The 16,261-nt window shown below is 42.7% G+C and overlaps 1 protein-coding gene across 1 annotated transcript; it reads right to left on the bottom strand.

Moving 5' to 3' along the window:
* Positions 1-543: 543 nt before the first annotated feature.
* On the bottom strand, positions 544-15,955 carry TSPAN15 (tetraspanin 15; the record flags this gene model as incomplete). The annotated part of the gene is made up of 8 exons (XM_009707996.1): positions 544-696; positions 1,183-1,299; positions 2,688-2,735; positions 5,989-6,105; positions 7,667-7,762; positions 9,818-9,892; positions 11,522-11,707; positions 15,887-15,955. Coding segments are annotated over 8 exons (861 nt in total), but the record flags the coding sequence as incomplete, so codon positions are not given.
* Positions 15,956-16,261: the final 306 nt, after the last annotated feature.

Raw genomic sequence — 16,261 nt, 5'->3', positions numbered from 1 at the left:
TTTGCCCCATTACGAAAAGACTGAGCAGTGAAAGCGTTCACCATCACATCCATTATTGTCAGTAATTTCATCAAGATTAGCATAAAAAAATTTATTAAACACATGTTTAATATTCACCTGGTAGATTGGTAAGAAATCTTTTTTGGAAGGAGTAAGAAAATAAAGTTGGAAAGGACAAACATTTAAATAGGACATCCCAAGACGCAAAGGCTCTTCCTAGAAATCTACCTTCAAATCTTCACAGAATAGTTTTCCCGGCTGCGTATCACTCAGCGATCATTCAAAAAAGAGATAAAGATCCACAAGCCCACCTTCCGGCAGTGCCGTCATACCGCAGCAGCATCGTTGGCAGCGCGGAGCCCTTCTGGTGTGGCTTTGGTTGCAAACACACCGAGAGCGACGAGGCTACGGAGGTATCGGCACGCTGCCGACCCACCGCTGGTCTGCCAGCCGATTCGTTACACCCACAGTCTGTAATAGCCAGCACAAACCAGAACAGGTGGATTTGCCTTTTTTTTAAAACCGTATTTGAGGTTTCCGAAGTCACCCCGGGTAACACATGCAGCAGCCGGCTCCAGCAAACTCGGGGGCAGATCTCGGCTGCGCTTCTTCAAACAGTCTGTCGCTCAGTTTGTGCTCGGTGATGATGTCTTCCACCCGAGTTATGTAAAGCAAGGATAACAACACTCCCAGGAACTGCAAAAGGAAGGGGCATCACTCGTCAGAATCAAACACCGCTTATCTAACGCTTCTCGCAGCAGTTTTCACAAATTATGTATACGTACGTCAGATATACAGGCAGGTACGCGGTATATACACAGACAGAAACTCACGTTGTTATTTTTCTTTGCATATAGGGGTATCAACGGATCATTTTTGTGAAGAGCTAATACAGCAGAAGAATTACCACCCTTGTGCCTTGGAGCATTAGAAAGTCTCAGTGGACCCAGCCAGGAGGAGGAAAGGACTCGAAAAACCCAAGCAAAACCAAATTAATCCACCAAATTCTGCAATACATCACAGTAATGCCACTAAATTACTGCTGATAAGCCACCTCAGCTTATCAGTTACATTAAATGTAAATAAAAAATGATAATGACATATAGTCAAATGGGATTTCACATATCGCAGCAACAAATCAGATACTCCCTTTAATGGATTAACGCCCTGGCCCCTTCTTACCTGGGGCAGCAATATGCCGAGCAGCACGCCAGCCATGATGCTGTAGTTGTCCAAAAACCAAATAAGCACCGCATTCGTGCACCCTCGGACATATATAATGTGCTGAACACTCAACCGCTGCAAAATAACAGAGCAAACGTTCCAACAGGCAGTTGTTGCACTGGCGCATGATACAGCAGCACATGATAACTCAAAATTCAGGGAGGCAGATTTGGTCCTCCTTCCCATCTCTTTAAACCCACTGAATTTAACAGAGACCTCATCACTAATTCCTCCATCTGTTTTTAAGCTGATCCACACCTGAACAAGCTATTTTATTTTTTTAAACCTTTTTTTGGCAACTACTTTTCTAAAAGAAACGCATCCAACTCTCATTTTAGACCACTTAGAAAGTAGAGAAGTCTCTCTTTAGCTTTTATCTCTGCTTCCAAGTTGAAAGTACAGCAGTGGAAAAATATAAATCGCGGACCAGGCGCTTTGCAACAGACTCTAAAAAGGGCAGGAACAAGAGGATTTCAGATTCAGTCCCGCAAGCTGCACTGCACCGTGACCCCAACCCATAATACCGAAAGCACTTGAGGCTGCGAAGAGTCCTAAGCAGATGAATAGGGTAAAGTTAGGCATACGCTTAAGTGCTTTGGGCGTTAGAGCCCGGCTGGAGCGTTCAGGTGATTAAGCCATAAATCAAGGAATCTAAACGAAGACAGGTCATATGTAAAGATAACCGGCAATCCCCAAAACCAACAACCGAAGCTGGCATTGTGCGCCGAGTGCCTCAAAGGAGCTGGGGAGAGAGGGGATTTTTCAGACTGATCCCCCGCACCAGCACTCCAAAGCTGGGAGTGGAGAACTCGTGGCAGATCCAATTACTGGTTTCCCTTCTTAATCACTCCACAATTAGTGCCTCGAGCCGGCAGTCTCTACTCTGGAGTCACTGGGGCTATTCCCAAAGGGGGACGGCTGAAGAAGGAGGAGGCCCCATCCCGCTCCCGGAGGGAGGAGAAGCTGCCAACACAACCTGGGAAGTCCCGCTCCTCTTCCAGGAATAACTTACAGGCTTAAAAATAAAACACCCACTACTGGGATATAAAATACTTAGAAACAGCTAAGCTGGATTTACCAAAACCGATTTCATTCAGTGAGAAACTTTGGCTTTCAAGAATTAAAAGCGTTCCCCAACTCGAGTCACTACTTCAAAGATGAAAGCGGCTTGCTTTGCATTAATTGTGCAATTAGCGTAAGGGGGATGGATGAGCGTTGGGAAGATGCGCTGCACCCACGTCAAACAAGGAATCGTGGAAGATACAAAGAAGGGAAGATACCACAATCAAACAAGACTAGTTTTTTTAATATATGAAAGTTATTCCAGATAAAATCATTTTAATTGCCGATTTAACTGTAGATTTAAGCATGCAGAAGACAATTTTATAACTGACCAAAAAAAAAAAAAAGATGCAGAGAAGCATCACCCTTTGCCACGACAGGGTGGACACTGGTTACGTTACCTCTTTGTCAATGGTTTTGTATCCGCACATAGTGTTGACAATCCCCGTCTGAAAAGAAAACAACAAATATAAACTGTAGTAGAAAACAAAAATCACAAAAAAATTTCTTTTTTATTCTTCTTGTGTTCCCCCAGCTCACAGAAAAGCAACAACAGGGTTACTTCCCAGCCCAACACCGGTTTCTTCCAGCAGCCCCAGGGTCAGATTTAGACAGAGCTCTACACCGCTTTAGAGAAATCGGTGTTGCCGGTGTGTCATGACACGAGACACTTGAACCGTATCTATCCAGCAAGACCAGCGTGGTGTTAGAAACCAAAGCTAGCTGCCACAGAGCTGTACGCCACAGCGGTTTCCACAGAACAAACAGCTGGTTTTAATTCTGAGACCTTAATAACTTAACATATCTTATTAAGAAAACCAGGGGTTAACATGGCCATCATGCCATCACGATGACAGATTTAAGCTCAGAAATATCTCAACCCCAAATAACACCCAATACTACGAATGCTTACATGAACATTTTACAAGACCAAATTTATCATATTTTTATATTTAATTATATATACACGAATGTAAATGTCATATATTTAAAAAAAGACTTGAGTGTTTGCATTCATCACAGATCACTAATGCATTTTCTGTAGCCATTTAATATTTTGCGTGGGCCTCAAAGCTCTACCTGGCCCGGCAAAGCTAACCTGAAAGTACCGTCCTTCACTTACAAATCAGCCGACGTAAAGCCCACCGGCATCAAAGGAAGCAACGAACAAAGCCAAAGACATGGAAGAAAATCAGAATATGCCAATGAGGAAAATAAGGGAGAACAAACTCTACTGTATTAATAGGCAGTATATATTAATATACTGTTGGGAAAACGTGAGGGGTACCCCTCTGTCAACCACAGGTAATTAATGCTCTTGGAAGTCCAAGTTTGCAATACCAGGCATCAGGGTGTTGCTATGTTCGCTGTGAGGGATTTCACGTTCACAAAACGCTTGAGCCTAACCGACAAACGTGCGGTCATCCCCAAACACATGACCACAAGGAACACAGTCACGTCACTTAATTTTAAACACAGTATTTGCTAACAAGACATTGCGGCACAAGAAAATGTATGCAACAGAGATAAATGCATTAGAAACAGAGGTTTACAAGCATCTGAGAACTAATTTTTTATCTGCTACACTAGTGTAAGTCTTTTATAAATACTTCGACTTAAAAATAGCCCCTTCAGAGCCTCCCCAGGCTGAGCCTGGCTCATGTTAGCACAAGGCTTTTGCAGGGGATCAGAATCCAACCTCCGACATTAGCAGGAGTTTTCCATGACTACAAAGCGAATGAGTAATCACAAACCATATCTGTAGCTTTCCAGGACAGAAACCAGCCTGTATTTGGAAGCATTTGTCAAATATACAAGATTTATGCATCTCCTGGTTGTTGTGTTGTGGGGTTTTTTTCCCCCCAAGGCAGCTGGCCATACAGCCGCGGTGTTAGTGTCACCCTGCCGAGTACAGGTCCGTGCCGCCAGGACTTCGCCGGGCACATCAATGGCATCCCCCGGCGGCAAAGCGCACAAGCCCGAACATACTGCAGCATCTTGCTGAACAGTCGACCCTTAAATAAGAAGTTTGGTTGTTATTTTGGGGCTTCTCCCCACCTTTCCATTAACTTCCCCAAGCTCAACACTTTGCAGGCTACCTTCAGGCTGCCAGCGGTCTCATCCCCCACTCCCCAGTTGCCAGTGAAGCATACGGAGAACGTAACTCCCTGTTTTCCTTGGACAAGTTTTTATTTGAGCGCTTTCCCGCCTGACAGGTTGCATTTGAAATCCTCAACGTGTTTGATTATTTGTGCCACAGCTGGAAAGGCACCTGGCGTTATTAGTCATCGGTTACTGCGGTGCTTCGCCTGCACAGGACTGCTGTTATTTCCACAGACATCAACTAACCTTTTAAAATAAGACTTCAACAGAGAAATGAGAGCTACAGGAAAACAGGCAGTATTTTGAATGACCACTAAAAACTCAGATTGCTTTTTACTAGCCAGCTCTATCTTCCATTACCATCAACCGAGGGCAAAATTCTGAGCTCTTCTGCTCAGCGCAGCTGTGGATCAGCAGATCCTATTTGCCTATACACGACTTTCTTATTCTCAAACACCTAAGACTTAAAGCAAACTGTTTAGTTTTGGTTTCTGAGAATAAATCAAAGCTCAGCGCAGATTTAAACAGACTTTTTCTCATACAGAAAAAATGTGTAAGCATACATAACATAAACACCTTCATATTATACACATTTCTCAGCAACACCTAGCAGGATTACTGACACAATTATTGCATTTATTTTCCCTTTTTTTAATTGAAGAGCCATACTCAAGGCAGACGCTGAAAGGGCGGCACGTAACAGGCACCGGTAGGTTATCCATCATGAGCTCTACTGCATCTGCTCTTACACATACTCGATTTCTCTGTCTCATGTTCAGACCAAAACCCAGTGAGGCAGGGATTGCCCATAACGGTTTTAAGTCGAGGAATAGTTCTTTATCAAACTCAGCATCACATCCAGCCCTCAAATGAAGAGCAATGAATTAAAACTGCTAAAATTTTATATAAAACACTTTTACGTGGAACTGAAGGCCTGCTCTTAGTGCTGCCAGCACCGGTTAATACCAGTTCATCGTAGACTGAGAACCTGGTCCAGACTCCATCTGACTTCCAGGGAGGATTTCACAGGGCGGCAAGGCGGGCAGCTCTCAAGGATGGGGTAGGGCAGAGCAGCAGCTCCAGCCCAGACTTGCACCCACAAGGATGCACTGACCCTGAAGTCACTTGCCCACATTTCTGGATTTTTCTGGATGATGGGGTCATTCTGTTGGTTTTTAATTCACACAGCAGCTGGTGCGCATCACTCCAACCCCCCCACCCACGGAAGCAATTGGGGCCCAGGCTTTCTGGCAAAGCCAGAGTGGCAAACCCTGGGGAAAACACCATCAAAACTTAATTTGAAACAGGTCTGGTCCAGGCGAGCCATGAGACCAGAGCAGCCGGTCCAAGAGCAGCTGGTCCAGAGCAGCTCCCAAGATCCCCTCTTCATTTCTACGACCGCGCAGCGGGACAGTAAGATGGACCAGAGCAAACACATCTAATTCATTCTTTTCTCCTTTCCAAGACGCACGGATCCATAGCTCCCATTTTTGGGAGGGAACCATTCTCCTTTGTTTCTTCCCCCAGTCTTAAGGTACCTTTTTAAGCGAATGCCAGCAACCCAGCAGAGAGCTGGGATGCCAAGATACCGGGACGTACCTTATTTGTGACACAGCAAGTGTAAGGCACGCCACAGGCCAGCGGTCCCGGTGCCGCACAGTCGTGGTACACATTTTGTGACCAGTCTTTATAATCTTCCCCACCGCAGCACTTAAACTGGAAGAAATGACACAAAAAGCAAAGAAAAAAAAAAAATAAAATCCATATCTTAACAGAAACTCTTCTAATAGGTAGAAAACAAAGTAAGAATAAAACAATTTTAAGAGCACTAAGCTACCCAGCAATTCCGTCGTTTTATCAGCAAGGCACATATGAATGTATACAATAGATACAACTGAAAAGAATTAAAGATATAGGTAGCGTTCCTCATCAAGCTATTACCCAGGGTGCCAGAGCAAAGTACTCGGCGCCAAGTTCCACCTCCCATCTTTTCCGAGGTGAAAAATTATCTTTTCAGGTCTGGATGTCATTAAGCAATGTTTTTACATTCACTCCATCACGAGCTGTAATATACTTCTCCAATTTTTTTTAAGGGTTGTGACTACATTTCTAAATGAGTCTGAAAGACAAAAGTGTTGCTATAAGGCATAAAAATAATCTCATCAAAACATTTTGGATGTAATTTAGTAGAACTGAAATCTGGCAAGCAAATACTGTAAGTTTACACTGACTTAATACAAATATTCACTTTATATTCTAAACTAAGGGAAAAGGAGCAGTTTATTTAATCACTAAAATGTATATTCACTGTACGTATACATAATTTTGGGCAGTGCATGGAAACTTTAAAGCGTTACGGAGTCTAACGACAAAATTTCCTCATGATGGTTTGCTTTTGACAGACTTTCCATGCTAACTGTTTTTCAAAGCAGGCTGCCATCTCCATAACGATGTCATAAAATATACATATCACTTCCTAAGTTAACTTTTTTTTTTTCTTAAAAAAATCATTATTTGGCATGGTCACTGACATCACATGGGCCCTGACATCACATTTCTGAACATTTTCCGCTTCTTCTATAGTCTCTGAACTGCATGGCAGGACTCTTCAATAATCCAATAAACATTTCAACAAGCCAGCCTTAAAAAAAATAAAAAGGCTGTGAGTCAACCACATGTGCCATTAAGTCATGCTCAGCTGGGCTCAACACAATTTCTGAATTTTAATTACAGGTATATACGCTTCCACAGGCATTTCCTTTGAATAACCACCTTGTTAAAGAGCTTACTATGTGCCCTTGAGCGAAAATACAACGGCCCAGGTTCCAACAGCCTAACTGCCACCTAATTTCTCTTTATTCAGCGCCTCCTGTTAAGGAGATGCTTTTGAATGTCTTGGACCAGCCAGCAGAAACGCTGAGTGCAAGAACTTGGGTGGAATGTAGGCTGAATTTGTCCGAATCTGGCTGTGGGGTCCCTATAAGCCCACGTGTCTGCAGGATTTGGCCTCGAGCATCCGAATCACACCTACTAAGGCAAAAGCTGCATTTCGCCCTCCCCTTTCTTGCAGTGATCTAGAGGGCTTCAAATGCCAGCTGGGATACTGGAGGAGCCCTGACCGCAGCCACGCCGTAACAGATGACACATGAGATCTCATCCTCCTCGTCAGTAAGTACTTGATTATCACATCACTGGAAAAACTCAAAGCTGTCGCCGAGGACCTACCGCATCTCAGCACTGAATTAGTCCCGGGGAAAAAAAAACCCAACAAACCAACCTGCTTTTGAACAGAATCCATGATGTTCTTGAAGTCTAAATCATCATAGTAATTCTCAATCCCTCTTCTTATATTATCGTTCAAAAAGTTGATTGTCTAGAAGGCAAAAGTAAAACAAGATTCACTGGTTACACATGCCAAAACAAAACTAAAAGAGCAGGTTAAAGTGACAAGTGTAATTGATGAGCACAAAAGGAAAGGTTGAGTCCATAATGGCCAGATAAAGAGCTTTATTCTACCTTAAACAGGGGTGGGGGGGAAAGTGTATCTGTATGTTTTACCGTGGTTCTTTGGAGAAATATGGCAGCAGAGCGGTGGCAGATATAAAATGGTGTCTCCTTAGCTTGGCATATTAGAAATTAAATCAACAAAACGTCTTTTAAAGTTCAGAAGATGAAGGGAAAAAAAAAAAAAAAAAGAAAAAAAGAGCACTTAGTTTTCAACATCCAGTGCAATCACAGCATAGGAAAAACCGGGACTAAGCATAACCAGAACATAACAACTTCCCTTTCAATCCAGCTGCTAAAACGATCAAAGTTAAATCCTTACAGGTCAGAAAGAAACCTGAAATACACCTACTCATTTTCTCAGTATTACAAACTGCAACGCTTAAAACCAAAACAGAACAAAAATAATTATCACATCAGCGATTAGAAATAACACAGGATTTTGCAGGACTATCCTAACTGGCCAAGAACGAACAGCAGCAAATACCGACCACTCTCGCCCTACCGGTATCACCTCATTTAGACTCGACAGATTTGAGAAGGAAATAGAGAAAGAAATGGGAAAAGACATGCAAAACAATCAGCATTTAAATAGAGGCTATTACCCTAAGCTTTTATTAAATACTTCCTTCTCCTCCCCATACTAACCCCAACTTCTCCGTCAACCTTATAAAAACAAGCGAAGAAAACCTGTCCCTGAGCGCAGCTGCCCTCCTCAGCCAACTGATACACGTGTCGGGAAAACGCCTACTGCACAGAAACCCCAAGAATACGTTTTCTTTGTCCAAAAGACAACAGCAATTCTTCCTCGCCCTCTCAGCAAATACCATCTTTGGCATTCACTTAATTTTCTGTCAATTAAATTCTCTGCATCCCGCGACGCCCACACGCCTATGCCGGGCAGGCGGATCTGCTCCCTTCGGATGAGCCCGGCGCTCCCACCACAATTCAGAAGAAATCCTTATGCAGGGCCAAGGTGAAACCTACGGCAACAGCTAACGATGGCTTCTAGAAATGAAGATAACTCATCCTCTGCTCTCACAAGTCAAGTGCACGACTCTGGTCCAGCATGGAGTAAGAAGAAACCACTAGCTAGTGAGAACATGATACCACTCCAGAATAACAACGAGTTCTTATTTTTTTAAAAAAATCAAAAAATCTTTTTTAAAGCTTGCTTTTTTTTTTTTTAATGACGTGTAACGTAGTATGTATGACTTCTTTTTGTGGAAATGACATCGGTAGGACTGGGGTGGGGAGAGAAGAGGTCTTATTATTCAGCATCTCCTTCTAATGCTTGTATTTTGCCAGATTAGAAAAAAAATCAAAGCATAGAATTCTAGTGCTTGCCATAGTGAACACATGTATGTTTCAAAACTTTTCTAGCAGAAAACAACAGTCTGCTGCTTTCTGTTCAGAAAAAATTAAGGTTTTTATATAGTTACGGCATGCTTGTAAATGATGGGGTCTCCTACAGAAATTAGTTATGTTGCTTTTGGATGTGGGCAGGGAAGCGATGTCCCTTAGGGAAGGTAAAACATTCTGGCCATTAAAACATAATAACAAAGTCTTCAAATCCAGCTGGAAACTTCCCGAATCAGCAGTCTGAGATGCAGAACGCAAATGAGAAGAAAGCATTTTGTAACACGTTAAGAGCTGAAAACTCGTTTTGCTTGTATTGCCCATCCTCAGTTAACACATTTTCTCCAAATTCTTTAATCTGGAACTCGTCTCCGGAATGGGTGGCCAATCCCCCTCATCCCCAAACCTGAAACGTCCTGAAAAGTCTGGACTTGCCTTCAGACTTCCATCAATTAGGGCTCAGGTGACAATTTTAACGCCTTTTATTTGCTCAGTAGAGTAGCGATAACTTCATGGATTGTGAGTAACGTCCTTGGTGAGCAAAACCTAAAGGCAGGCGGCTCACCTGGTTTCTGAAGATCAGGGCCACCACTCCACCAGTCAGCTCAATCAGCAAGCAGATACCGAGAATGTACATGAACTGCAGAAAAACAATTGCAAGTGAGTCCTTAAACAGAGCAAACCGCAATGACTCTTACAATTAGTGTCCTTAAGTCTGTTACATTCAACTGCCAACATACTTGGCTTTCTGCATATGAGATGTCATTTTAAAGAAAGTTATAAAATCATGGTTTTGTTCTTATAAATCTGTTCATGTCACAAGAAAGCCTTTTTTCCTCACTTAAGTCATTCTGGGTTTTGCCCAATTGGCAAACACGTTATTTTTCTGCTTCGAATGGACTCAAAACCGATAAATTGATTTATCATGCCAAGATATTTCTCTCTGTAACAGCATCCCAGAGAAGCATATTAACGGACCGCTACAAACCATACCGAACATGGTTTTGTTATGCTTCCTACAAAGACAATACTTACCTGCTAGGTTTCATTTCTTGGGTAAAGCAGTGCTTTAAGATAATTCAAACCATCTTCTACTAAATTGCTGGCATTTAAAGCAAATTTCTGGGCTGGGTACCTTTTAGTGTGTTGTTTCAGAAGAGGGAACTGAGCAGGACTGCATTATTGAGCTGGTTGAATGCAGAGGCTGCACGATGGGCACTAATAGGACTTACTACGCTCAGTGGTAAGAAAAATTATACCTGCTAGCTCTCTATTTATTTATTCATCTGTGTATATATATATATGTGCTCACAAATGCACTCACACACCACCACGACGTATGCATCTGTGACTATTTACCAAAGCGCATGCAAAATACGAATAATATGAAGACATCCATAGCAACACCATGAGATAGCTGCGACGTGCCAGTACTTGAAATGTTTTTCCAACCCAAAGGATTCTCTTGGCATAAAAGATGGCTGTTGTGTGAATTTACATCTGCTTTTTAACAATGAACTTCATCAGGAGTGAAGTTTTATGATGTCTCATCTGAAAACAATCTCTAATGCTCCAGCCCAAAAAGCCGGCTTAATTTCTGTGCTCTCAATATCCAGTTATCAGTGTCACGAATTCGCCGGACTGACACCTTTTCTCCTGCTAAATCTGGAATCAGCCTGAGAAGCAGACATCAGGGACTCGCTTTATTTAAATACCCTACCAGGTCTGCTACTACAACGGGAACAGAAAATGTCCTCGGCATCACACGAGGACTCACCATCACGCTCGGGGTGAAAGAAGCCACGACCGCCTAAGGACAGACTCTCGGTAAAATTCCAGCATAATTTCAAAATCCACAGTAACCTCTAAGCAGGTTAGAGGTCCAACGCTTGGCTAACGTCAAACGGTATGTCAACAGCTGAGTTTGCACGAGATCCACGCCAACTGATAATAATTCGCATTCCTGGTTGTTTTCCATAAAGCCCTTAACTATTGGAAAGGTGGTGTTCTCAGCGGCGGGCTCTGACCCTCGCCTGTCCTGTCGTGGGCAGGACAAAATACTGCTGCTCCCGGACGGAGGGGACATCCGCAGACCACGGTTAGGGGATCAGTGCCGTAAAGCTGTTTCAGATTTAATTAAAATCAAAAAAGCCACTTTATTAAAAGGTTTTTCAGTGCAGACATAGTTACAGGTTTGAATTCAGGTGATGCTGAAAAGCAGAAGCAACGAGCCTTAAATATTAAGAATAAAAAAAACCCCAACACTTACTGCTTGAAGAAGGCATAAATTGTCTCTTAAAGAAGCCAGCACACCCACAAAAGATACCAGGAACATTATAATGCCCAAAAGTATTAAAATAATTGCTGGGGCTAGAAAGGCGCTTTCTAGAGTTTTGTACTTTTGTCTTTCAACTTCTGCATAAATCCCAACTGCGAGGACAAGGGCTCCGATCACCTGAAACCGAAAAAGAGAAAAGCATAGACGTTACTCTTTCTCCCAGTAAAACACAGAGATGACATTTTGTGAGTACACATCAACCTGTGACTACTCGCTTCAGAATGAAATAGAAACAATGAAACACTCAAATCAGAAGTTTGGATTAAAACAGAACAAAACAAAAAACCCAGAAATAACCAATTCAAAGAGTAAAGCAGAAAAAAGCCGAGTGAGAAAAAACTTGAGATTTGTTAATTTCAAAAATGTATTTAATAATGCTTTTAACATTCTGGGAGTTAAACAAATTGAAACACACATCACTGGTTGCAATGTAATTTATTACTCATCTGAGATCACGTATATTACATATACTAGCAGATGCCATGACATGAATGTCCCTCCCTTGCATGTCTGCCTGTCTTTCCCTCTCTGTGTGTGTGTATGTGTGTGAATATATATATGCCTCTAACATAACACAATTTCTAAGCTGGTCTGCAATCAACAGCTTATACTTCCCTTCATATCAGCTCCTATTGGATTTAGGCTCATTAATAAGGCCAGGTGTATCCTATACCTCTGCTCCTCCTGCCATCACGGGAAATGCACTGGATTTAAAAAAAAAAAAAACCGGCAAAAAAAAAAGCGAAAGTTTAAAATTATGTCACTTTCTTGAGTAACTACCAGATCAAGTTGACAAGTGAAACAAGAAGTGACGTGTCTCATTTAACAAGGTAAAGATATTTCAATCATGGTTAAGTCAAAATAAATTGGTATTAAACCTATGGCATACTGTAAGTTGCTTTGAATTATGCTGAGTTTGAAAAAAAAAAAAATAGCCCACAATACTTAATCATGAAAATTGCAGTGGAAAAACCTTACTGCCAACTCCAACAGCCAGGAACATCCTCAGGGAAGAGCCCAGATTCAAATCAATGATTTTGGCAATCTGATAAACAACATTCCCCTCTTCTGACCTGACGTTTCTGCAGGAACCCCGAGTTTGCTCCCCGCACACCAACGGCGAGGAGCGCACGCCTCTTAATTATAGAAATTTTTGCGTATCACATGGCATATCCTCGACAAAGGTCTAGACAAACACATAACATACTTCGTTGCAAGATCGTGAACCCAAGAGTTGAAATATTTAACTGTGGGATATCTTAAAATAAATAACAACTTACTGGAAATTCTTGATTTTCTACAGGAATGAATAATAAACCCAAAGGGGAATGCCACCAAGTGGTCTTTTAAAAAAGAAAAATCTTGAAAGGGTTCACTCATAAAAATAAGTATACTGAAGCTATTTACAAAACAACTTAAAATTTTACACGCCCAAATTCCGAGTAACTGCCCCTCTGACAGATTCAGAAATTGTGCTGTCACGTTACGGATGCCAGAAGAGAAAACATGGTGGACAAATAACAGGTACCCAAATTCACTGCTTATACGCTTCTGCTGTAACTAGGTAAAAAAAACAAACAAATTAAGTTTTTTTATTACTAAATGGTCAATTTGTAGTGTTAGCTTTATTCTTTAAAAAAATTCAGTGATTTAGGTAATAAATTATACGTTTCCTTTCAAGCAGATGACGACATAAACAAATCAGTTTGAAAAAATTTTTAAATACAGCTGTAACAATCAAGGAAAGAGTCTCAGAACCATAGGAAACAATTACATATTAGAAAATTAGTGACCGTACATGTACATGTGATTCAGGAGTTCCGCTATTATGATGATTTTTTTAAAAAAAATTAAAAACCCCCAAAATCTAAAGACCCGATACCTTTGTGTCCAGGCTGCATTTACCCTGCTCGGAAAGCAGCAGATAATACAGCTTAAAGACAGACTCTCCTGCTAACGCTAGAGCACCGTTAACAAGCTCAATGCTTGCCTGGTAGATTGCTTGTTTAGAAAATTTAAAAAACAAACAAACTAGGCATAAACCACATGTGTTAACACTTGATGGGGATTATCTGAATTTCAAAAGTGTGCTGCTTCAAGACCAGAACGTTTTACTGAAACGACTTTTTTCTTAGCCATAGTTTTCTCATCAAAACATTCGAGTTAAGATTTTTGTTTGTTTGTTTTAAAGACTCAAAGGCGCCTGTGAGTAGGTAAGATGCGTTCCCACTTACATCGACACAAACAGCGACCATCTTCATATACCTACGTTTCTTCACCCCTCTCCGCTTGCACTTTTGCTCACACCCCCTCCAAGACTACTTCAGGCATTTTAACCGTACCAGAAACTTCAGCCCTGCCTTTTGGATTTTGACACCAGCTCGGTCTCCCCCAAAAAAACCCCCAAAGTTTCCCCCACCCTCAAATTCCGCCCCCATTTCAGCTTGTACTGTCCCAAGGGTACCACATCCCAGACAAAGGACGGAACCAACGCTATCTCATGACCTGCGGCGGATAAACGGGGAGCTTCTCACCACTCCTCCGCTCCCTTCTACAGCTGCTTCCCCGGGAAGGCTTCACAATACCAGACATCAAAATTACATCACTCCCCAAGGCGAGGACTTCAAAACTCCCCTGTAATAAAACTCCCTCGAGCCATCCTAAATTACGAGTTCTGCAATCGGGGGCGTGCGGAGGGGTAGGTGCCGCGGGGAGGCAGGAGGGCTTCACGCCGCGCTCAGCGGCACCGCTGCCACGCCAGGGGAAAAGCGCCAGCTGACACAGAAAAACCTCCCATCCCATCGTAGATGCACACGTGCGTTCCGACTTTCATACAGATTTTGAAGCACAGAAAACTATTACGGGGGCGGGAAACCCCCCCAAGCACACAATTAAAATCCCCACGCTTCATGCTTTTATTATCATGGATTTTTCTTAAGCATTGAATAAAAACCTTTCCAATCTTTAATATGGTCAAACCAATTATTGATGCCAGGCAGATGTGCTAACTTAGCGACCATCCCACCCGCGTCTCTTCTCCAGGACTGCGCTCTCCCTTCCTGTGACTAGGGCTGGAAATGCATCTTTTCCGTAGGTAGCCCACCAACACACGCACTGTTTACATCCTGCATCCTTCACAACAGCTCCGAATTCGCCGATTCACGCTGCGTCCGCAGGAAAAATTAACTGGCCTTGGCTCTCATTAAATGAGTATCCCCCAGCAAACGCCAGGGACTTTCTTTGAGGCTTTTGCACACACAGAAGTGGCTTTCCCAAGAGAAAGGAAAAGCATTTATTTACAAGTAGTGGTTTTAACCCCGTATTTACAATCGTTATTCTTAATTAAAGCGCCCGCTCAACAACAGCACCTTCTGTTTAAAATGCTGGATGCTGTTTCAGCCAGGCAAGAAAAATGACATTCCAGCCTCATTCCCCAGCAAAACAGTTGCCTGGAAAAGTTACAGCGAGGACCAGTTTTTAAAAAAGCCCCGGGTGACACGGGAAGGCAGAGCAGCGACAGGGCCTGCAGCAAACATCCCCTCCGGCACTCCCAGCGATGCTTTCATTTCCTTTCTCCTTTTGGATAAGTCTGACATTTAGTTCCTGGGGATTTAAAACAATCCTGGGGACTCGAATCCGGGTGTTTATCACTCGCAAATGTACCAGAGGAACAGCAACAGCTGGGAGGAAACTGAATGGCCTCAGCATCCCACACGTCAAAGCCCCAAAAAGCAGCAAAAGAACACAAATCACCCAAAATTTAAGCAAGCCAAGACTCCGTAGCCAGACTTTATGTCCATTTACACCAATTTTTAATAAATAAATACATAAATAAGTCAGCAAGATAAACACAGCTGAAAAAAAGAACCAGAGCGCCGATATTTACGGCTGATGAGATCTGCTCCGCTAAGCTAGAATAAAAGAAAACTTCGAGAGAGAAACCCACGCGCCGTACCTCACACGATACGGCGCGTGTTCGGCCCAAACGCCGGGAGCACGCTGCCCAGCGCCAGCCTTCCCACAAGCAAACCATCTCCCCGGCTGCGCCGACAAACGGAAGCTCTTGGTTATAAACAAGGGCAGAGCATTGAAACTCCAGAGCAAGCAGCTACAGAGAGTAAATAAAATCCTCAGGCTGCTTGAAAGAGGCTTTGTCCTCCACGGATGCTCACAGAAACATTTCAGAAGGGCCCTTTTTCTATGATTAATTTTTACGTCCCACCAGCAAGGGCCCTTGCTGGCAATGGAAAACGCAGCGTAGACGACGCGCACGGTCCTTCACGAAGGACGTGCTGCAAAAAAAAGGGTTTGAAAAATAACGCACCAAATTTCCCTTTTCTGAAAGTCACACCTGCGGAATAGCTGCTGTGGAGTAGCGCGGGAAACTTGAGGAGCCCAAATCCAAGGCTTTTCCTTGGTTGGTTTGTCTGCTAAGAAAGAGAAAAGATATCCAGGACCCCAAAAAGTCTGAATTACACCCAAACAGTCTGCTTTTCAATTTTTGTTCATCCTTAAATGGCAGCTTTAATCGGACACCTGCTATCAAACCTGGTGGATCTAAACCTCTTCTCCCACACCACACGCCAAAATCTTTACGCTCCCACCTTGTAAACACCACGACTACTAAGACAGAAACACAGACCGTCAAAACAAGAGCTTAAGCAGCGTTTA

The sequence above is a fragment of the Cariama cristata genome, unplaced genomic scaffold (genome assembly GCF_000690535.1).
Source record: "Cariama cristata isolate BGI_N322 unplaced genomic scaffold, ASM69053v1 scaffold23819, whole genome shotgun sequence".
NCBI lineage: Eukaryota > Metazoa > Chordata > Aves > Cariamiformes > Cariamidae > Cariama > Cariama cristata.
Note: the sequence above shows the minus strand (reverse complement) of the source record. Positions and strands in the feature narration are given on the sequence as shown.